This window comes from Euleptes europaea, chromosome 15 (assembly GCF_029931775.1).
Source record: "Euleptes europaea isolate rEulEur1 chromosome 15, rEulEur1.hap1, whole genome shotgun sequence".
NCBI classification, from domain to species: Eukaryota; Metazoa; Chordata; class Lepidosauria; order Squamata; family Sphaerodactylidae; genus Euleptes; species Euleptes europaea.
Genome location: NC_079326.1, coordinates 35,385,394 through 35,409,381, shown reverse-complemented (window position 1 = coordinate 35,409,381; position 23,988 = coordinate 35,385,394). Strand labels below are relative to the sequence as shown.

General features: G+C 44.8%; 1 protein-coding gene across 1 annotated transcript in view; it reads left to right on the top strand.

The window, feature by feature from the left end:
- SLC38A11 (solute carrier family 38 member 11) overlaps window positions 1–20,004 on the top strand; it is a 34,455-nt gene extending 14,451 nt beyond the window's left edge. Inside the window, exons 7-11 of the mRNA XM_056861539.1 lie at window positions 6,973–7,043; window positions 9,244–9,405; window positions 13,877–13,989; window positions 18,562–18,693; window positions 19,712–20,004. Of these exons, the coding sequence (XP_056717517.1) occupies window positions 6,973–7,043; window positions 9,244–9,405; window positions 13,877–13,989; window positions 18,562–18,693; window positions 19,712–19,978 (745 nt within the window). The 3' untranslated portion in view covers window positions 19,979–20,004. The remainder of the gene's footprint in view (window positions 1–6,972; window positions 7,044–9,243; window positions 9,406–13,876; window positions 13,990–18,561; window positions 18,694–19,711) is intronic.
- The last annotated feature ends 3,984 nt before the right edge of the window (window positions 20,005–23,988 follow it).

Here is a 23,988-nt window from a genome sequence, read left to right as displayed (position 1 = left end):
CTCTGAACTCTCTCAACCCCCCCCCCACCTCACAAGGTGACTGTTGTGGGGAGGGGGAGGAAAGGTGATTGTAAGCTGGTTTGATTTTCCTTAAAAAAGGTAGAGAATGTCGGCATATAAAAACCAACTGTTGTTCTCCTTCAGTATGAAAGCAAATGGTTGAGTCTTGAGTCTTCAAATGACTGACTCCCCCTATTGTGAAATGTGTACAAGAATTCTGAAATGTTGGATTACAATGGCACATATAAGTCTTCTTTGTTGGTCTTGGTACTGTACATGACTGTTTTTATTGTTTCAATAATACCTTTCAATCTGATCTTATATCGAAATAAACTGAACTGAATTGGTCAACCAAGCTTAATATTGCCTACTCTGAGTGCTGATGGCTTTCCAAGGTCTTGGGCAAAGGTCCTTCCCAGCACCTGTCATCTGTCCTTCATTAGGGGCAGATACCAGGCATGGAAGTTGTGTGCCAAGCATGTGCTCTGTCCCTCCAAGGAACTCAGGGCAGCAGATGCAGGTCTTCTGTCCTCTGTTTTATCCTTGCAACAACCCCATGAGGTAAACTGATCTGAGCAAGAGTGATTTGCCCAAGCGTGGTGTAGTGGTTAAGAGCGGTGGTCTCTAATCTGGAGAACCTGGTTGGTTTCCCCACTCCTACACATGAAGCCAGCTGGGTGACCTTGGGCCAGTCACCGCTGTCTTAGAGCTCTCTCAGCCCCACCTACCTCACAAGGTGTCTGTTGTGAGGAGAGGAAGGGAAGGAGATTGTAAGCCATTTTGATTCTCCTTAAAAGGTAGAGAAAGTCGACATATAAAAACCAACTCTACTCCTCCTCCTCCTCCTCTCTCTCTCTGCATATTTTGTGACTGAGCAAGGAATTGAAGCTCAGGCTCCTTGGTCCTGGTCCAGCCATCATACCACACTATACCTCTGAGCCACACAATCCCCTCCCCACTCCAAGCACTCAATATCACTGCTATTTCCAAGCACTTTATCTGATAACTGAATTGCTGGAAAATAACAGTTCATCTCCCAGCATTCTGTTGGTGACTGCTGGGTAGGAAGCTGCTGCTTTTCTCCGGCACACATTTTCTATTGATGCTCCTTCTCTTTCCTAACATAATTTTTTTTTTGGTAGATAATATTTTGTATCAGTAAAAAAAAAAGACATTTTTAAAGATCGAGAAGCTTCAAGCTGTGCTGTGTTACAGTCTGGAGCATAGCTTGGATCGCGAGAGCATGGGAAGGCGAGCCAAAACGGGTCCCTTTCAGCTCCTTGGGTTGGATCCAGTGATCTGCTTTTGCAAGGGCCACCAACATTTTCCCTCCCTCCAGCACCCCTTCCAACCCCAGGGATGTGGAATTCTGAGATTGTGGACCTCATAGCCTAATAGCAACATGAGTTGGTAGGCTGCAGTGAGGAGGAGGAAGAGGGCAGAATCAGCCCCCCTGCTTCTTCCATCAGTGAATTAAACCCAGGTCTGCAAGCGCCAGTAATTGTACCTATTTATAAACCTTTGAGAGAGCCAGCGTGGTATCTTTATTTTATTTTTCACACTTATAGCCTGCCCTCATTCCCAGTCTAACCGGGCTCAGGGCAGGTAACAACCTCTAAAACCGCATAAAACCATAAAAAAAAAACAAGATTAAAACACAGCAAGCATAGTAACTATAAAACAGCTGTCAAACAAGATGGCATTCAGATAAAAGGATAGTTGCGACTATGGACCGGGCAAGCACATTAAACCCCCACAGATTACAAAAGTGGGGTGGGGAGGCCAGCAACGATGGACAACTCGCGGCTGCCCTCAGTTATAGGCCTGGGACCACTAGTAGGTTGTTATTCCTAGAGAGGGCATACCAGGAGAGGCGGTGTAGTGGTTAAGAGCGGCGGACTCTGATCTGGAGAACCGGGTTCGATTTCCCGCTCCTCCACATGAATCCTGGTGGGTGACCTTGTGCCAGTCACAGTTCTACGAACATATTTTGCCTTGAAAACCCTACGGGGTCATCATAAATCAGCTGTGACTTGAGGGCATTTTCCACCACCTTTTTTTTAAAAAAGTCTTTAAAAAAAAAAAAAAACCATGAAGATAGTGTTGCAGTGAAAATCTAAATCTTTTTCATGGTTTGTTCTGATAGTCGGCTTCCCTTCCCACCGCTCCTCCTCCGAGTCTTCCTTTTGCTTTGTTGTAGCATTCTGTTAAGATGCAGTTTCTGCGAAAGATTGCTGCCTGCATATTTGAAAGCATGATTGCTAAGTACGCTATCCGAAAAGATGTACATAATAGCTCCTGATGATGACTTCGTTGCTATGATAACCTCCTATTTGAACTGTACTGCTGCTCAGTGTGGTGTGCCTGTAATCGTGTCTGTAATTAAAAAGGAAACCATAATTATTATTTTATGAACAGATATAGCCAGGATTTTTTAACTTACGCCTAGGCATAATCTATTAAAGCAGGAGACATGGCGGTTTTGAAACGTATTATTACATTTTTAGGTTTAGATCAGCCTTTTCTCTGAATGATAAAACGTCATTGTAACGGTGCAAATGAAAACGTTGATTTCTCCGATGGTTTAGTCTTGTCCCCTTTTTAAATGCTTGAACTAGCGGAGGGCATACCATAGGAGTGGTAGGTGAAGATGTTTGTGGGAGTACATGGGTGTCCATGTGGAGGGGGCAAGGGGTACACAGGCCTCCCCAAATTCTTAATTTACTGGTGATCACAGTTGAGATGATCAGCAGTTACAGTTGATAGACCTTCCCCTCTCTGAATTATTTCTGTGGATACTCTTGTGAGCCATCTTATATGGATGGCTCTCTATCTCTCTCCCTTCCTGGTGCCCTCCTTGTCATCTCCTTCCTCTTCCCTAGTTTACCAAAGATGGGGAAAGAAGGTGGTGTAGTGGTTATAAAAGTGGTGGTTTGGAGCGGTGGAGTCTGATCTGGAGAACCGGGTTTGATTCCCCACTCCTCCACATGAGCAGCGGAGGCTAATCTGGTGAACTGGATTTGTTTCCCCCACTCCTACACATGAAGCCTGCTGGGTGACCTTGGGCAAGTCACTCTCTCTCAGCCCCACCTACCTCACAGGGTGTCTGTTGTGGGAAGGAGAAGGGAAGGTGATTGTAAGCTGGTTTGATTCTCCCTTAAGTGGTAGAGAAAGTCAGCATATAAAAACCAACTCTTCTTCGTCGTCGTCTTGTTGTTGTTGTTGTAGCACTGGGCCTCAGGATTTAGAATTTGAATAGAGAAGGGGCACCAGGAAAACATAGTTAGAGCTCAACTGAGTTCTTAAACATTGCAGAAGGGCAGGAGTGAGCGCTCTTGACTCTGCCTCAATACTGAATTTATTTTATTTACCTCACTTATGCCCTGCCTTTCTCCCCAATAGGGACCCAAAGTGGCTAACATGTTCTCCTCTCCTTCATTTCATCTTCACAGCAACCCTGTGAGGTAGTTTAGGCTGAGAGTGTGTGACTAGGCCAAGGTTATCCAGCAAGCTTCTTTGGCAGAGTGGAGATTTGAACTGGGGTCTCCCAGATCCTAATCTGACACTCTAATCCAGGGGTGTCCAACATAAAGCCCAGGGGCCGGATTCGGCCCCTCGAGACCTCTTATCCTGCCCGCAAGGCAGCTGAGGCAACCACCACCCCACACTCTCGATCTGGGCTGGCGAGGGCTGGCCCGGCCCGAATGAGTGGCATTTATGTCATATCCGGCCCTCGTAACAATTCAGTTCGACACCCCTTCTCTAATCACTATGCCACGCTGGTGACGACATAAAGACTTAGGCCCTAAGATGCCATTTCTGTGATATTTCAATTGCTCAAGACAGTTATGCAAAACGTGAGCCTAAAAATTCAGGAAGGCGGTTGAAATAAAGCACGCGGCCAAGGACTGTCCATCGCAGCCGCCAAGGCTCCACAGAAGGGGGGGTGCTGGGCACCGGCTCCTGCTGCTTCTGCTTGCTGTCTGATATGTTTCGATACTGAGCATAGATTTGGTACTGGGAGATATCCGTAGATTTGGTGTCTGGGAGATATCTATAAATGAGTCTGTCACTGGCCATTTATGCACGGGAGGTTTTGCCTTGGATTTGCCACTCTGTAGATGCACATTTTTCTCATCTGAGTTCTCAGAACTCAAAAGTAAGCTCCCATGCAGAGTTTTGAGAATCTGGATGGGAAAAATGTGCGTCTACAGAGCAGCAAATCCAAGGCAAAACCTCCCGTGCATAAACGGGCACTGAATCCCTAGACAAAGTTATGTTAACATCCCATGGTGGCTGTAGATGTTTCTTCCGTGGGCACTTTGGAGATTGTTGATAGCTGTGTTCTTGAATGAAGCAGGGGCAGACTGAAAGAAAAAGGCAGCCAGAAATGGTTGTGAGTGTTGGCTGATGATGAACCAGTTTGGGGTGAGGGTCTCTCATTGGGGTGTAGCCGATCTGTCTATAGAGTGGCCTCTTTTTCTCCATCTGTGCTTTATTACAACAGTGAAGTATATTAGAGTGTCAGCCTGGGAGACCCAGGTTTGAATCCCCATTCGGCCACAGACGCTTCCTAGGTGCCAGTCACCATATCTCAGCCTAACCTACCACACAGGACATTTGTCGCAAGCCAGGATAAGAATATAAGAAAAGCCATGCTGGATCAGACCAAGGTCCATCAAGTCCAGCAGTCTGTTCACACAGTGGCCAACCAGGTGCCTCGAGGAAGCCCACAAGCAAGATAACTGCAGCAGCACCATCCTGCCTGTGTTCCACAGCACCTACTATAATAGGCATGCTCATCTGATCCTGGAGAGAATAGGCATGCATCATGACTAGTATCCATTTTGACTAGTAGCCATGGATAGCCCTCTCCTCCATGAACATGTCCACTCCCCTCTTAAAGCCTTCCAAATTGGCAGCCATCACCACATCCTGGGGCAGGGAGTTCCACAATTTAACCTTTCCACAATTTAACTAGGATAAAGTGGAGAACAATGTGGTAAGCCGTTTCGGATCCCTATTGGGGAAGCAAGTAGGCTATAAATATCCAAATAACTAAAGCACATATGATAAAGATATCTTGGGTCTCTGGGGAGAGAAAGCAAAACAGGGCAGTGTTGTTGCCAGAACATCCAACGACACAGGGAGGTGTGGTACGCATAACTACGGGGCATTTGTCCCATTGAACTTAAGTAGACGTGTTTCCAAACACTTTTAGATTGGCCTTGCACTTGGCTAGCAGGACAAATATTTGCAAAGCCTGCCATCGTTTGAAATCACTAAACGGAATTATGTGCAGTACATGATTCAAATCAAGAATCTGGCTGGAGTCACAATAAGGTATTCATAGAATTCCTGTTTCAGAAAAAAAAGAACATTCAAGTGAACTCTTAATACTACATGTGTTCAGCCACTTAATAGACTTGACTTTGTTTACTTTCCAATTGTCTTTTGAGAGGAAATAAACTCATGTAAAGGATGTGAGAGTCACCTTACTGCCCTGATCAGTATGATATGCATCCTGCCTGAGCTAAAACATGTGGGAAGATCATGTACCCCCCCACCCCACGCACAATCCGTTTTTTGTAGATGACTAAGAAAAATATACATGCCTTGTTACTACAGGCCATGGAGTTCTTGTTTCCCCCCTCTAAATGACACCATTTTGTGTTTACAAGCAGAATGGAATAACTAATCTCATTAAGGATAGTTGTCCCTTTAGAATATCGATGCGCTTCAGACTTGATGATTACAGAAATACTCTGGATTAGAAAGGCAAGATTAAAACCTCTGCTAGTATCAGGCAAGGTAAACAGTGCTTGGAAAAGCTAATTTGTCAGCTGTGGAAACTGAGAAGGACAGCTGTGCACCGTTCTGTGGGCAGAAGCAGCTTGGCAGCTGTGCCCAGCTGTTTTGAGCTCCCCGGGAATACAACAGCTGAGCCAGCAGGTGGCAGCAACCTCCCCCCCCCCCCCAGGAATTCAAACTGGAGCCGCTGAATTTTACTGTACTGGCTGTCACTGTTTTGGCGGCTGGTCTTTGAATTTCTTTTATAGTGAAGTTCTGAGTAGAGTACACCTTTCTAAGTCCATTGAAGTCAATAGGTTTAGAAGGGTGTAACTCTGCATAGGATTGCACTGCTTTACTGCTTTCATTTGATCATTATCTTTTAGGGGATATTTCATCTTTTAATGAGTTTTATAGATTGCATGTTTCATTTTACATAATAGAATTGTAGGCTCAGATCTTGGAAGCTAAGCCAGGTCAGCTCTGACTAGTATTTGGATGGGACATCTCCAGGGAATACCAGGGTCGTGATGTGGAGGCAGGCAATGGCAAACCACCTCCGAACGTCTCTTGCCTTGAAAGCCCTACGGGGTCGCCATAAGTCAGCTGTGACTTGATAGCACTTTCCATCACCAGTGTGTGTTTTTACTAAAATAATAAATATCCAAATTCTGTCCTCTAGCAAGTTTTTCAAATTGCACGTTTATAAAATACAGGTGTATACCTGCAGAATTCACTTAAACTGAATTAGATTGGGGAAGGGGAAGGAAGGATTATTTCTTCATTTGGTTTTCCAGCAGACTTTGTGAAGAATGGAGGGAGTTGCTTGAATCCTGCCAATTTTGCCCCCTCCCTGTGCAGACCTCCAATTTCTTGCTCATGCTGTCCTCCAGGATCAGCATTTTGGGATCATTTGGGCTAGAGATCATTTGGGCTAGAGATGTGAGTGAACAAGGTTTGACTGATGCTTGGTAAGTCATATGTCATTTTTACCAGCAATAAAATTGCGGAGAGGTATAAGTCTTTTTTGCCTTCCAGTTTGGAGGATCACAAGATCCTGCTAACATTTGTCTTCCAAGTGGTATTGACCCTTGTTGCTATTCATTGACAGCTTTTGAGAAGTTCTTGGACTAGTCGAGGGAAAGGTTGCAGGCTGACTTTAAACAAAGTTTTCTTTTCCAGACCCGAAACAGAAAACGACTGGGTGTTTGCAAAGCCAAATGCGATCCAAGCTGTCGGGGTGATGTCATTTGGTAAGTGTGCGCTCAACAACATTTCTTCTCAGTCTGCAATGCATGAAAATATGTTGAGATTCCTTTTTCCATCTCTCTGATCCCTCAGCATCTGAGGGCTGACGGTTGTGGGATGTGATTCATGTATACGCTGAAACAATTCAAAATGGGTTTTCAGTGTGTAAGAAAAATATTTGATGAAGAAGTAGTTTTTATATGCTAACTTTCTCCACCAGTTAAGGAAGAATCAAACTAGCTTACAATCTCCTTCCTTTCCTCTCCCCACAACAGAGACCTTGTGAGGTGGGTGGGGCTCAGAGAGCTCTAAGAGAACTGTGACTAGCCCAAGGTCACCCAGCTGGCTTCATGTGTAAGAGTGAGGAAACCAACCCAGTTCACCAAATTAGCGCCGCTGATGTGGAGGAGTGGGGAATCAAACCCGGTTCTCCAGATTAGAGTCCACTGCTCCAAACCACTGCTCTTAACCACTATACCACGTTGGCTCTCTAAATGATGACATTTGCTATTTAGGTTGGGCAAAATAGAAGTGGGTGATGATTCTGTATGTTTCCCACAGATCTGATTTTCTACTTTCCAGTGTTCTTGAAGCTAAGTCCTAATGGGGCACTTGTTCTGTTGGTCTCGGTTACATATAATTGTGCAAAATTACCTCTAGTGAGAGGGGAAATGCCACATCGTGTACAAGGCCTTTTGATCAGTACATGGGGAGATAGGTAGCCAGAATCTCCGAGAAAGAATTAAAAAACACTAAGGACTAGCATCAGGGAAGTCTGTGTTCAAATTCCCATTCAGCCATGAAGGTCACTGGGTGATAGGGTTCCCATTTGCCTGCCTATGGAGGGAGATCTCCTGCTCCCTGCTGCCACTGCCTGCCACCGCTCAGCTGGGCAGCAGAAGGAAACTGGATGGTCAAACATGGGAGGTGCAACCATTGTCCCCATGTTATGATGCAACTTCTGCTGCTACTCAGAAGTGACATCATTGTGCTGGGGGAGACACTCTAGCACCCCCCCCCAAAAAAATTAGAGTTTTCAGGAGAGTGCTGGAACATTGCGGGATGATAATACTTCTGGGCCGTGCGGGATGTTGAATCATTGTTCTGGGGTCACAATCACACACACCCCTGATTCAGTTCTCACCTGTCCCCATCTCTGGGCAGTTGCCTGGCAACCCTACTGGATGACCTTGGGTCAATCACAACCTCTCAGTCTAAACTACCTCACAGGGTTTCTGTGAGAGTGAGGTAGTGGAGGGAAGAACCATTGATGCCACCCTGAACTCGTTGGATGATGGGCGAGGTAAAAATGTTTGAATTGGTTTAGTTGAAAATTCAGTGTGGTGTAGTGGTTAGCGTGTCAGATTACGATCTGGGAGACTTGTGTCTTGGAAGCTCACTGGGTGACCTTGGACCACTCAATGTACTCAGCCTCACCTACCTCACAGGATTGTTGGGATGATAAAATGGAGAAGGGGAGAATGTTGTCAGCCACTTTGGACTTCCATTGGGAGGGAGGAAGTAGGGTATAAATTAAGTAAATAAAAATAAAATAAATTCTTGCTTCCAGAGGTTGCCATATCTCTGTTTTATTCTGCCACAAGCTAAAGGGAGCAGTTAGGCAGAATTGCCTCAGATGGGACGGGACAGCTAGCAATAAATTATCAAGGAGAAAAACAACAGTGATAACACAGTGAAGGTTGAGAGTCACATGAAAGAAATAGCGTTTCAAAGGTTTAGATGACTAGCCGTCTTGAGTGGTTTGTTCCTTACTTATGAAGGGTCTGTCAATTAAGTACTTTAAAGGTCAAACTAGAGATTACAGGAAATATGCATCTGCAGGTTTTCCCATCTCTAGAGATATCTAGTAGAATGTCCTGACATGTCCTGAGCTCCTTGGAGAAAAGAGCAGGGTAAAAATGGTTAGATTGATAGAAATGCATGGCTGGTTTTTTAGAGATAGCCGTGTGGTTAGGAATAATACCTCATTTAGCATTGATTTCAGCAACCGGAGCCCATTAAACATGGGATCAAGACTCCCACGGTATTCAGTGGGAGTCAGTACTGCTTAAGATTAGCCTGTCCGTGATTTTCAGCCTCTCACACTGGCATTTTTGTGGCTTTGCAATATATTTGTTCCTGCTTTAGTTTTACTCAAGATGTACATGGCACATGATTAGTGTTTAACCACCATGTCTCTTTCAGCATTCATTTGCCACCACAACAGCTTTTTAATTTACGGCTCTCTGAAAGAACCCACGTTAAGCAACTGGGCTCACGTCACACACGTATCTGTTTCCTTTGCTGTGTTTGTCAGCCTGGTGTTTGCTATTTGTGGCTATGTGACATTCAGAGGATATACTGAAGGTAAGTTGTTCTGACAAATGTTGTGTTTATCATCTACTTGGCCTCTTGAGGGTTTCCACTCCAAACATCCAGTATAACCCTTTTATCTTGGATTCAATTTTCTTGCTAGTAATCACCTGGACTGTGTATAGGTTTTGTATATTGGGTACAGAATTCACAGTGCCACCCTGAACTGTGTTAGACCCTTCTAAGCCTTTTGAAACCAATGTCCTTACAAGGACGTAACTCAGTTTGTGTGTGTGTTAAGTGCCGTCAAGTCGCTTCCGACTCACAGTGACTCTATGAATCAAAGTCCTCCAAAATGTGCTATCTTTGCCAGCGCTTGTTCAGATCTTGCAAATTGAGGGCTGTGGCTTCCTTTATTGAGTCAATCCATCTCTTGTTAGGTCTTCTTCTTTTCCTGCTGCCCTCAACTTTTCCTAGCATGACTGTCTTTTCCAGTGACTCTTGTCGTCACATGATGTGACCAAAATATGATAGCCTCAGTTTAGTCATTTTAGCTTCTAGGGTTAGTTCAGGCTTGATTTGATCTATAACCCACTGATTTGTGTGTGTGTGTGTGTGTGTGTGTGTTTTGGCAGTCCACAGTATCCATAACATTCTCTTCCAACACCACATTTCAAAGGAATCTATTTTCTTTCTATCAGCTTTCTTCAATGTCCAGCTTTCACACCTATACATAGTAATAGGGAATACGATGGCATGAATTAACCTAATCTTGGTGGCCAGTGACCCATCCTTACACTTCAGAATCTTTTCTAGCTCCTTCATATCTGCCCTTCCCAGTCTCAATCTCCTCCTGATTTCTTGGCTGCAGTCTCCCTTTTGTTTGATGGTGGAGCCAAGGAATAGAAAGTCTTGAACAATTTCAATTTCCTCATTGTCAAAACTCAGTTTAGGCTGACACGAGTCATGAGAAATAAATGCTGTGATACCGAGAATCTAAATTTGCCCCCTTTTTTATTTAAAAGAACTTCTAGTTCTTCTGGACGCTTAGAGTCACACTTCAGGTTTCTCTCTCAGAAATTCACCAAAGATTATTGGTTTCAGAAACGTAATACCCCATAGCTTCTTACTGCTATAGTAAATTTGGCTTGGAAGGAAAAAATATATTATTTGTATGTGTAGATGAAACAAAGGAGAACCAAAACCAGCCTTTCCCAGATGGGCAGCCCATTCCTGAATGGGGGGTAGATCCACAGTGGCTGGGACCAGCAGAGCCATGCTGCCTCCTCTGAGGCTCCCCACCTGCTACGAAGGGGGGAAAAGGGTATTTAAAAAAATTAAAAATAAAAATAGGGGGAAATTCCCCACTGAAAACAGCAACTCTGCGTCACCAAAAAAAGTGGCACAGCCCCGCCGCCGCTCAAGGGTGCGTTCCCGGGGCAAATGGGGTCAGGAAGCTGCCCAAAGGCATCTCTGTGCCTGAGAATGACTCTCCCACGCCGGCACAGCCGTTCTTTTCCAGGATTTAGTTCCTGGACTTGCTGCACTGGTGGTGGGGACTCCTGGGCGCCGGCGTGTTTGACCCCGCGCCAGCATGTTTGCCACTTTATCCCATGATAGAGTGGCACCTACAGCGCAGGGTCATGCTGGCTTCTATGGAGATACCCCTGCCCACCCCCCAGGATTACAGCCTTAATGGCTTCCATGTGTGTGGGGGATCTGGATGTGCTATCTGTGTCTTGAGAAACTGAAAAGGAAGCAGTGGTTGAAAAGGAAGCAGCTTGTGCAGACTGCTCTAAGAAAACTACCTCTTAAGTGGCACTGCATCTCAGGCCTTTTGCTGAAGTTACAACACATTGCAATTTTCAGTTTGTCGACCGTGAATATCCCCGTGATAGTATTCTAAAATGAAGGTCACGGCTTGGTTCCTGCTGATGAAAATCTCCACTGATGGAAGGATTTCCATCCATGGAGTGTGACTTGTCTGCCTCTCCTCCTTTGCTGACGCAATCCCAAAATGCACCCTGATATGCAGGAGACCCCCCCAGGAGCACCATGGGGGAGAGTTGGATATCTGCCATGCAAGACAGGAATCGGGGGAAATCGCCCACGTCTGCATAGAAGTGATTGGCGGGATCCAACCTGATGATTCATAGTATAATCATATATTTACAAAGACTTCTGTGGTTAATACATACCTGAAGTCCTCCAGTTCAGCTCTGATCCGGCTGCATAGGAAGCGTGTTTCCCCAGATGTCCCCCTCTACTATTCCTTAAGCAATTGTTCTTGTCCTAACAATAACAGCTAAAAAGGAAATCTGTTTGTTTCAGGCATATGTTTTTCTTGTTAAGCCGGCTCACACGCTGGCTTAAAAACAAATGCCAGAAATATTTCTACAAAGTTATCTTAGCATGAAGAATGCAAACACACAGTATGTCAACAGCATCTGATTCTGGGAATGATTTTTTTTTTAAGAGCTAGATATATTTTTTCCTACCATGAATAACAAATAGCAATTTCTGAAGAGTGTTTGTGGTTATCGAGTTACAGGATACTTTGAACCACCAAGATTGAGTTAGCAGTACTTAAATAATTCTCATGAATGCCTGTATCAGTAAAATGTCAGCTGCAATCCTGTGCATGATTACCTGGGAGTAAGCCCCATTGAACAAAGTGGGATTTATCTCTGAGTAAACATGCCCAACTTATACTGTTTATCTTTTTAGCCATGGGCCAGGCCAGACAATTCATCAGCCCTATGCCTACAGAGGAAAGGGGGCACGGGAGATCCTCCACCCACCTAGCAGGCTGGCCTCACTTCTAGCACCAGCAGGCTGCACGTATTGCTGTACTGTCCAGTTTGGCACTTGCAGGCTGACTGTAGAGGGGAGGGGCCATGGCTCAATGGTAGAGCATCTGCTTGGCATGCAGAAGGTCCCAGGTTCAATCCCCGGCATCTCCAGTTAAAGGGACTAGACATGTAGGTGATGTGAAAGACCTCATCCTGAGACCCTGGAGAGCCACTGCTGGTCTGAGTAGACAATACTGACTTTGATGGACCAAAGGGTCTGATTCGGTATAAGGCAGCTTCATGTGTTCGTGTGACTTGCATGCTGTTTAAATTCTGCATTTTACCTAGGATTTGATCACACAAGTAGTGTAAGCAGTTGTACCACTTCTCCTACTAAGGTGTGCCACAGGGGGACGGGGGCCAAAGTCCAGCATAAGAGCAAGACACTGCTGCCCACAAAATGGATGCCTCTCAGAGGGTTTTGGGATCCATCTCATGTGTCAAGCCTGGGCAGGAAGGCAGTTGACCACCGAACTTTTCCCCTGGCCTTAAGGTGTGCCTGGCTGGACAATGGGGCTAGCTAATCCTCATTGTGTCACCCTAAGGTGATTTAATCAGCGCTCCGAGCAGACCATTACTTACCCTATCTGCACCCATCCCGGCAATCAGTCAGCATTCGAGATAATCGCCCAGGCATTCTCTTGGGTGCTCTCTATCTTTTTGTTGGAGCCCCAGGAAAACGTCAATTCTTCGTCCTGCCAACTTACCTCACACTGCCTCAGGACCCATTTTGGGGTATAAATATTGGTCCTTTGGCCATTCATAATAGTGTGTGTGTGTGTGTGTGTGTTCAGGATCTGTGAGCACACACCCCCACTTGCATGTTGGCTCTTTCCTCCTGGAAATGCTAGTCGTTTTTCCTCTTTAGTGCTACTTTTCCTGGACATCCCTTCAAGACTGCTAACTATCACCCATCCCTGAAATCTTATCCAACTTCCTCTATTTTCTCTTAGTCAGCTCTTGTATGCTTTGTGCGCATATGTTCATTGCTTAAAATATTTCTTATTTTACTCTTTTTATGAGCCCCGTGGCGCAGAGTGGTAAGCTGCAGTACTGCAGTCAAAAGCTCTGCCCACTACCTGAGTTCGATCCCGACGGAAGTCGCTTTCAGGTAGCCGGCTCAAGGTTGACTCAGCCTTCCATCCTTCCGAGGTCGGTAAAATGAGTACCCAGCTTGCTGGGGGTAAAGGGAAAATGACTGGGGAAGGCACTGGCAAACCACCCCGCAAACAAAGTCTGCCTAGAAAACGTCGGGATGTGACGTCACCCCATGGGTCAGGAATGACCCAGTGCTTGCACAGGGGACCTTTACCTTTACTTTACTCCTTAATAAAAGCCATGTTTTAATTCTACAACTGCCTGCTCATTTGAGTTTTCACCCAGGACTATCCTGGTATGCACAGGTTATCGATCCCAGTTAGCCCCTCTCACTCCGTCTCCCCAGCTAATTTCCCCAGCTAAAGCAGAGACTGCCTACTTATGGTAACAGTGGGGCCCACCCACACCATATTGACTGACACGGTGCATGTGGATACCTGCTGGCACTGGAGGCAGGGTTGAGGTACGGCTTCCTTCACATGCAGTGCACCACACACAGGTTTGGTGGATCATCTGCACAGGCCCTGTGTCTGTCATGCATGTGAAATTAATCTCATTTCCCTCCACTTCCCCAGGAGACATATTTGAAAATTATTGCAGTGACGATGACCTTGCTACCTTCGGAAGGTTTTGTTATGGCATCACAGTCATCCTGACTTTCCCGCTAGAATGTTTTGTTACCAGAGAGGTGAGCGTTAACTGTTCATATGTCTTAGAATGCATTGTACCATGTTTGGGGAGGGGCCGTGGCTCAGTGGTAGAGCATCTGCTTGGCATGCAGAAGGTCCCAGGTTCAATCCCCGGCATCTCCAGGTAAAGGGTCTAGGCAAGTAGGTGATGGGAAAGACCTCTGCCTGAGACCCTGGAGAGCTGCTGCCAGTCTGAGTAGACAATACTGACCAAAGGGTCTGATCCAGTATAAGGCAGCTTCATGTGTTCGTGTGTTAATTAATTCATTTATACCTCAGTTTTCTCCCCAGCGGGGAACCAAAGTGGCTTACAAATCTTTCTCCTCTACTCCATTTTATCCTCACAACAGCCCTGTGAAGTAGGTTAGGCTGAGTGTGTGTGACTGGCCCAAAGTCACCCAGCGAGATTTCATGGCAGAGTGAAGATTTGAACCTTGGTCTCCCAGATTCTAGCATAACACTCCTAACTACTACACTACAGCAGTTCTTCTAAAATCCTAATTTCCTGACAGGTTTAAAATCCTAGTACAATGCATTGTGATAATTGCAGAAAGTTAGGGTTAAACATTACAATTCTACACAGTTAATATTCTTCATCCTGGTCCACACGGCTATAAATGACTGCAATTTTGTTACAATACACAGTGATATTGGATGTGATGGATTCTCTTGTAGAATGTTATTCACAACATGTATTCCATCATTGGCTAAAATACAGAATTAAATGTATTGGGCAGAACTTAAATTACCCCACCCCACAACCCCCAGTTCTGCGTTTCTACCCTAGTTTGAAGCAATGACTACAATCCAAAGAAGTAATTTACATATCTAAAAGTTTGAGCTCTCTTTTGAAGCTTTTTGAACAGTAGTTTTCACTCCTAAAGGAGCACATTTTTAGGGTGGGGGTTTCTTCAGGAGTAAAAGGTGCTTCCGTGAGAATTCCAAAGAAATATCTAGCTGTATGGTTCTTTTACTGATCTGTAAACAACTTTTCATGTTCAGTTACATTTGACTTTAAAAGAGGGAACTTGTCTAAAATGATGAATCTGGTAAAAAGGAAGTTAAAAGGAACAGTTTGGATTAAATCTCTGGAAAAGGCTTGGGGGTTACTCAAGTCCTCAATACTAAAAGCTCAGCTGGACTGTATACCGCAAGTCAGGAAAGGTAGTATAAAGTCCAAGAGGTCACCACCATTTATTTATTAGTTTGTTTTATTAAGTTTCTACCCCTCCCTCCCCAGCAAAAGCCAGGATCAGAGTGGCTAATGGGTAAGGTGAAGGAAGCTATTAGAGAGAGAAAAAGGCTTTCTTCAGAAACTGGAAGGCTTGCCCAAACGAGGCAAACAAAAGCAAACACAAACTTGCACAAATGAAATGCAAGCAAACAATTAGGAGTGCAAAAAAGGTTTTTGAAGGACAAATAGCTAAACCCATCAAGGCCAACAATATGAAATTCTTTAAGCACATTAGGAGCAGGAAACCAACTAGGGAAGCAGTTGGATCATTGAATGACAATGAGAGTAAATGAACATGTAGAGTGTATTCCTGGGGGGTGGAGTCATTTGGAGGTGGTGTGACCCCACGCCAGTATAAATGACCACTTATCACAGGATAAGGGGCACTTATGCTGCCGCGGGGACATTCCCATCAGTGCCTCGGCGCTGCAGACTGCGTGGGGCTCCCCCGCCGGCACAGCATCTCCGGGAACTAAATCCAGGAAGAGAACGGCAGCGCCAGCATGGGGAGGGACAATCCCGGGGTGTTCCCAGGGGCGGAGCTGACTTTAGTCAGCTTCCTAACCCCTTCCAGCCCAGGAACGCCCCTCGCCACTTTGGTGAGGCTACGACACTTTTTTTGGGTGTCATAGCCCTGCTGTTTTCAACGGGGGCATTTCCCCCATTTTTGCCTTTTTATTTTAAAAAAGGCTTTTTAAATCTTTGCGGCAGCCGGAAAGCCTCTGAGGAGGTGGTGTAGCAGCACCGCTCCTGGCCACCGCGGATAAACCACCCCTTACCCTCAGGAATGGGTTGCCTGGGAGGATAAAGCGATTGCTGAGAAGCTAAACGAATTCTTCTCGTCTGTCTTCACTGTTGAAGATATAGAGCAGATTCCTTTTCCTGAACAGATGTTTTGGGGAGGGGAGACTGAGGAGCTGGAGCAAATTGTGGTAACAAGGCAGGAAGTTCTAGAATGTAAAAACATACTGCAAACTAACAAGTCATCAGGACCAGACAGTATTCATCTTTCAAGAATTCAAATGGAAAACTGCAGAACTTCGAACGATTATATGTAATATGTCCCTTCGATCAGCCTATGTACCAGAGGACTGGAGAATGGCCAATGTAACACCCATTTATAAAAAGGGTTCCAGGGAGGACCCAGGAAATTACAGGCCAGTTAGCTTAATGTCTGTTCCAAGTAAATTGATGGAAAGCATTATTAAAGATAGAATTGTCAAGCGTATAAAAGGGCAAGCTCTGCTGAGCAAAACCCAACATGGCTTCTGAAATGGTAGGTCCTGTCTCACTAACCTTTTAGAGTTTTTTTTTGAAAGTGTCAGTAAGCATGTGGACAGGAATGAGCCTGTGTACATTGTGTATTTGGATTTCCAAAAGGCTTTTGACAAAGTCCACCACCAAAGACTGCTAAGCAAACTTCATAGTCATGGGATAAGAGGACAAGTCCTCTTATGGATTGAGAGCTGGTTAAAAAATAGGAAGAAGAGAGTAGGAATAAAAGGTCAGTTTTCACAATGGAGGGATGTGAGCAGTGGGGTCCCTTAGGGATCTGTGTTGGGACCGGTGCTTTTCTATCTGTTCATCAGCGACCTGGAACTGGGGGTGAACAGCAAGGTGGCCAGATTTGCGGATGACACCAAATTATTTAGGATGGTTAAATCAAAAACAGATTGTGAAGAGCTTCAAAAGATCTCTCCAAATGGGAGGAATGGGCATTAAAATGGCAAATGCGATTCAACATGAGCAAGTGTAAAGTGATGCATATTGGGGCAAAAAATCCCAACTTCACATATACACTGATGAGATCTGTGCTGGCAGCAACAGACCAAGAAAGGGATCTTGGAGTGGTAGTGGATAGCTCGATGAAGATGTCAACCCAGTGTGTGGCTGCTCTGAAAAAGGCAAATTCCATGCTGGCCATAATTAGACAAGGAATAATGAATAAATCTGCTGCTATCGTACTGCCCTGGCGTACAGTTCTGGTCACCACACCTAAAAAAGGATATTGCAGAGCTTGAGAAGGTGCAGAAAAGAGCAACCAAAATAGTCAGAGGGCTAGAACATCTGCCCTATGAGGAGCGGTTAAAACACCTAGGGCTGTTTAGCTTAGGAAAAAGGCGGGTAAGGGGAGACATGATAGAAGTCTATAATATTATGCATGGTGTGAGGGAGTGGACAGGAAGAAGCTTTTCTCCCTCTCTCATAATACCAGAACGCGGGGTCATCTGCAGAAGCTGAAGGTGAAAGATTCAACACAGATAAAAGGAAGCATTTCTTCACATAATGTATAGTTAAATTGGGGAACTTCCTGCCCCAGGATGTGGTGATGGCTGCCAACTTGGAAGGCTTTAAGAGGAGAGTGGACATGATCATGGAGGAGAGGGCTATCCATGGCTACTAGTCAAAATGGATACTAGTCAGGATGCATACCTATTCTCTTCAGGATCAGAAGAGCATGCCTATCATATTAGGTGCTGTGGAACTCAGGCAGGACAATGCTGCTGCAGTTGTCTTGTTTGTCGGCTTCCTAGAGGCTCCTGGTTGGCCACTGTGTGAACAGACTGCTGGACTTGATGGGCCTTGGTCTGATCCAGCAGGGCCTTTCTTATGTTCTGTCCCTGGCAGCTTTTTTAAAAATCTGGGCTAATATTTATTTATTTATACTTGTACCCCATTGCGGACCCCAAAGAAGCTTACAACATTGTTCTCCCCTCTTTTTATCATTACAGCATCTTTGTGAGGCCGGTTAGGCTCTGTGTGACTGGCCCAAGGTTATCCAGCAATCTTCCATGGCAGGGTGAGGATTAGTACTGGAATCTCACAGATTCTAAGCTCTGAGAGTCTAGCTAAGTATAACAGCTGTGAATAACAGCTGTGTATCTTGTGTGTGCCACATAGTACCACACACACTGGTACTTCAAACTACACACTGCAAGGACCAGGCTGAAAACCCCCCAAAAATGAAGGTTATGCAGGAATCTCTTAGTAATCCTTTCACAGGCCTCGATCTGGATAAACTCATAGAAATCGACTGTTGAGTGGGATTGATTTCAGTGGGTGTAAATGCTGTTAACACCCTGTTGGATTGTGAGCAAGGTGTTTAAAGTCTAACTATTGATTTCTTTTCCAGATGCATGAAAAGACTCCAGGCTTGGCCAAGTCAAAGCCAGTTATGTGCAATCCTGGAATAATATTTGAAAAAAGAAATACTATGAGAAATTATATAGTTTTTTTGGGGGGGTACATTTCACCAAATTCTTAAGTTTAAGAGATGCCACTCATTTAAAATAAGACGCCTGTCACAACAGTGTTGAAAACTCTGTTTCTGTTTTAGGTCATCTCCAACGTGTTTTTTAATGGTAAACTCACGACTCTTTGGCATGCCACCTTGACAATCGTGGTGGTGGTTGTAGCTACAAGCATCTCTTTAGCGTATGACTGCCTGGGAATTGTTTTGGAGCTGAACGTAAGTGGCCCCGAGTGCTAACCTAACTACTAAATCGCTTAAAAAAAATCAATTTACAAAGGTGGAGTATTTAATGTAACCAAGGAAGGTGTCATGTGCTGCCTTGCAAAGTGCCGAAGCAAGGAACCTAGTAGTCTGAATTTTCTTTTTTATTATTTACTTCATTTATACCCCACTTTTCTCTCCAGTGGGGACCCAATGTGGCTTACAGTATTCTCTCCCGCCTCCATTTTATCTTCACAACAGCCTTGTGAGGTGGGTTAGGCTGACAGTTTGTGACCAGCCCCAGACCGCTCAAGACACTTGCATGGCAGAGGATTCGAACTTTGATCTCCCAGGTTGTAGTCTTGACACTCTGACCACTATGCTACGCTGGCTGAAGCAAAGCTGATGCTTCCAATCTTGTAGTCTCCTAACTGGCCAAGAATACTGTTTACGTTCAGCTTTCTTGATCCTCAGATACATGAATAAACGAGGCCTGCCATCCTTGCCTTATTGAAGTAACAACATGAAACCAGAAATCAAATGTATTGTAGTAAGGGGCTAAAGAGTTCAGCTTAGACCAGGGCGGGCCAGGTCCAAATACTCCACTATGAAGCTCAGTGGCTGATTGGGCCAGTGATGATTTCTCAGTGCCAAACAATACATGATGACGGAGCCTCGTGGTGCTCTAGGGGTGTGGTTTGCCCCTGGAAACCATCTGCAGGGTGGGGGCAATCTGGATCAGGGCCATGGCACTGGGGAAAGGGGTGTGTGTGTTAACTCTTCTCCTGCGTTGCTTTTCCAATCAAAAACGGGGTGCTTTATTTATTTATTTAATTTCCCTCCACACAAAGACTTTTCTGTTTCTCTTGCAGACGTCTGCAAGGATTTCCTATTGGCTTTTTACTCATAAGCTGTTGTGTTTCCTTTTTAGTTTTGCTTGCTTGGATGTGCTTTGCATATACTTAACTGCAGTGGCGTGCCCCCACCAGACTTGCTGCATAATTTCATTCAGACTTCCTCTTCCCCTCTGCAGGGAGTCCTCAGTGCTACTCCTCTGGTCTTCATCCTGCCGGCAGCCTGTTACCTGAAGCTGTCTGAGGAGCGATGGACCCATCCTGATAACCTTCTGTCTGGACTGATCCTTGCTGTGGGCGTGCTGGTGATGATCGTTGGCTTTGTGATGACTGTCCTGTATCCCCAGGAGTGTGGCCACGGAAAAGAAATGCCATACTGCTTACCTGGAAACTATTCCCTCTACAATAACACACCTCCATCTTCTCAGCCAGCTCATCAACCCTGAATTTAAACAAAGCCTTCTTAGCAGGGATGGTCAGTTATAAATGTGAATTTTAGCAAGACCTGTTGTAAATTTAGTTTTTTTAAAAATACTTGTTGGTTAGATCTGTGTAAAACTAGATTTTGCGCTGCCACCCTTTTTTAAACACAAAAGTTAAAGCCAGGGAAGGGGGGGTGTTGTATACTGAAACGTGAAACTGCATGAAGTGCTTTTAACATGTTTTGGCAACAGGAAAGAAGAGGCAGGGTAGGCCTTGATCTTGAAGTAGTTAAAAATATCAGTGCCGTGCAGACACAGAACAAGTGTTGTTACTTGTTCTGGTTAAAAGGGTGCAGTGTACAAACGGGGCTTTCGATGTGAAGAGGAAAAACATCCTAAACTTAAGAAGAGTTTGTTTTTATACCCCGATTTTTTTCTACCTTTAAGGAGTCTCAAAAGTAGCTTACAATCACCTTCCCTTCCCCTCCCCACAACAGGTACCTTGTGAGGTAGGTGGGGATGAGAGAACGGTGACTAGCCCAAGGTCATCCAGCAGGCTTCATGTGGAGGAGTGAGGAATCAAACCCACTTCTCCAAATTAGAGTCTTTTGCTCTTAACCATTATACCACGATAGCTCTGAAACACCCCCATACACACCAGACGTTTTGCAGATCTTTTCCCACTATGTCAGAGATCTGATTTCTCTGCTTTTTGCTGGGAGGGGAGGGCTGTGATGAGGGAAGGACCTGAAGAACCCCTGATGTCATATCATTAACCTTTAATAGGCATAGTTCAAAAGACATCTCGTACAGATTCTCACGATCAAAATCAAATCACACCAACCCAAGATGAACAAACCAGGGCCCCTATCAGGCTCAGAAATATACAGAATATATACAATACAAATAAATATAAAATATACCACATTATTGAAATCAAGCAAAAGGTTAAAATAATCTGCCCGTCCAGCCAGACTGTGATATAATACAATAAACAATAATAGTTATAATAATTGACCATTCACTAGATACACCGCAATCACATTGTGATTAATAATTTGAATTATGCCGATGACACTACATTATTGGCAGAAAATAGTGAAAATTTGAAACGACTACTGCTGAAAGTTAAAAGAGAAAGTGCCAAAACAGGACTACAGCTGAACATCAAGAAAACAAAAGTAATGACTACAGGAGAATTACACAACTTTAAGGTTGACAATGAGGAAATTGAAATTGTTCAAAACTTTCTATTCCTTGGCTCCACCATCAACCAAAAGGGAGACTGCAGCCAAGAAATCAGAAGGAGATTGAGACTGGGAAGGGCAGCCATGAAGGAGCTAGAAAAGATTCTTAAGTGTAAGGATGTGTCACTGGCCACCAAGACTAGATTAATTCATGCCATCATATTTCCTATTACTATGTATGGGTGTGAAAGCTGGACAGTGAAGAAAGCTGATAGGAAGAAAATAGATTCCTTTGAAATGTGGAGTTGGAGGAAATTGTTACCGATACTGTGGACTGCCAAAAAAACAAATCAGTGGGTTATAGATCAAATCAAGCCTGAACTGACCCTAGAATTAAAATGACTAAACTGAGGCTGTCGTATTTTGGTCATGTCATGAGTCGACAAGAGTCACTGGAAAAGACAGTCATGCTAGGAAACGTTGAGGGCAGCAGGAAAAGAGGAAGATCCAACAAGAGATGGATTGACTCAATAAAGGAAGCCACAGCCTTCAATTTGCAAGATCTGAGCAAGGCTGTCAAAGATAGGACATTTTGGAGGACTTTCATTCATAGGGTCGCCATGAGTCGAATAACCAAACTACAGGATGTCATTGGATTGTTGGAGGGAGTGTTTAGACTGAATTATCTATTTTTATCATCCATAATTTGACCAGTTAGGTAGCACATACTGGCTATTTGAACACACATTAAGCTGCCTTACACTGAATCAGACCCTTGGTCCATCAAGGTCAATACTGTCTATTCAGACTGGCAGTGACTGAAACTCCAGAGTCGTAAGCAGAGGTTTTTCACATCGCCTACTGCCTGAACCTTTTAATGGGAGATGCCGGGGATAGAACTGGCACCTTCTGTGTGCAAATCGGAGGCCCTTCCACTGAGCTTCAGCCCCTTCCCAAATGTCAGCCTATCCAAGGCTTTAGTCATAGATTTATTTATGTATTAGAAGTAGAAGAAGAATATATGTTGACTTTCTCTACCACTTAAGGAAGAATCAAACTGGCTTACAATCACCTTCCCTTCCCCTCCCCACAACAGACACCCTGTGAGGTAGGTGGGGCTGAGATAGCTCTAAGAGAGCTGTGACTAGCCCAAGGTCACCCAGCTGGTTTCATGTGTAGGAGTGGGGAAACAAATCTGGTTCACCAGATTAATGTCCACCGCTCATGTGGAGGAATGGGGAATCAAACCCGGTTCTCCAGATCAGAATCCATCATCCACCATTTCTATCCTTTCTTCCCTGGCCAAAGCCAGGCTCGGGGCGGGTAACAACATTAAAACCAGCCTACAGACACAATAAATATTCATTAAAACACTAAACCCATCATTAAAACTTTCACAAATAATCATTTTAAAGTAGGAGATGACACCAAACAAATGGTTACCACTAAAACTATTGCAGCCAGACAGTCCCCCATACATCATAAACCTAATTGAGAAACATGGGGGGAAGTAGGGAGGCTGGCACAGATGACATCGTGGCTGTCCTCAATTGTAGGCCTGGTGGAACAGCCCCTTTTCACAAACCCTGCAGAACAATTTGAGGGCTCTGATGTTGCTTGGGAGGGAGTTCCACCAGACCGGAGCCAGGGCCGAAAAGGCCCTGGCTCTTGTTGAGGACAGCGACACACTTTTAGGGCTGGGGACCACCAGTAAGTTGTTATCTGACAAATGTAATGTTCTTTGGGGGTTGTACCAGAAGTGGCGGTGCCGAAGATACAAGCGTCCCAGACCTGTGCTTGAACTGTGAGAGCTAGAAGTGCTACTCAGTGCAGGTCAGACCTGGACAGCTCTGCCTCGCTTGTCTCTAACTATAGTAGGAAGTCTCCTTATCAGAACTTCTTGCCAGGGCAAGATTGTGCCAATGCCTGATGTCGCAGCTTGTAAGAACCAAACACATAAGGTGCTTTGCCAACCAGCCCAGCATCTTGGTTCGTTCTCACAAACATTTCTTCTTAAAAATCCCACATGTGCATTGATGGTTGCTGCTACCTCTACAGAACCTTGACTGGAGACAGGCCACAGTTTTTAAGAGCACTGGACATGGTAGGATAGAGGCATCATTTCCCATGAGGCACATAGTCAGTGGCCATCTTTGGTCCAACAGGTCCTGCAGGTTTTCCTAGCGTTATAAAAATCTGCAAGGCCTGTTTATTAGACACGATCATTCAAGGTGTGGAACGCTGCCTCTGTCACATTACCTTCAAATGTCTCTTTAAACATAGGGTTGGTGTGTCAGTTGACCAGTCAAATATTGGGTATTTAGGATATTTAGACCCAGAACACTAAGTCATTATACTCCTGAGATACAATTGACTGCTTGTTACTTGACAGTAGTTTAATATTATCAATCAGTCCATTAAGCCAAGAATTCCATTGTATAGGTAGCAGCTTGTCTTTTTAATTTCGTTATGTCCCCTTTTGTGAGTAAGGGCAAGAATGAGTGCTCTTTGGCCCCTGGCCCTGCAGCAGTCAGGAACAAACATACAGCACAGACTTAAAGCCCTTCCCCAAACAGTTCAGACTGATAGTAAATAACCCCAATCAGGCATATCTTGGGGGAGTAGATATGCTGGTGGCAAGCCCTGCTGGTGTAGAATTTGGAGGTGCCTGAGGTGTGCTTTGAGCAGAGGAGGACTTCGCTTCCTGACAGTGTATTCCTAAGGAGAGTTACTCCAGTCTAAGCCATTCATTTCAACGTTCTTATGTGGATAGACATGCTTCCTTTCTTGCGTGCGTGCCTGGTAAAAAGGAATAGGGTGGCAGGCAGGGTCTCAAGTCCACATCTG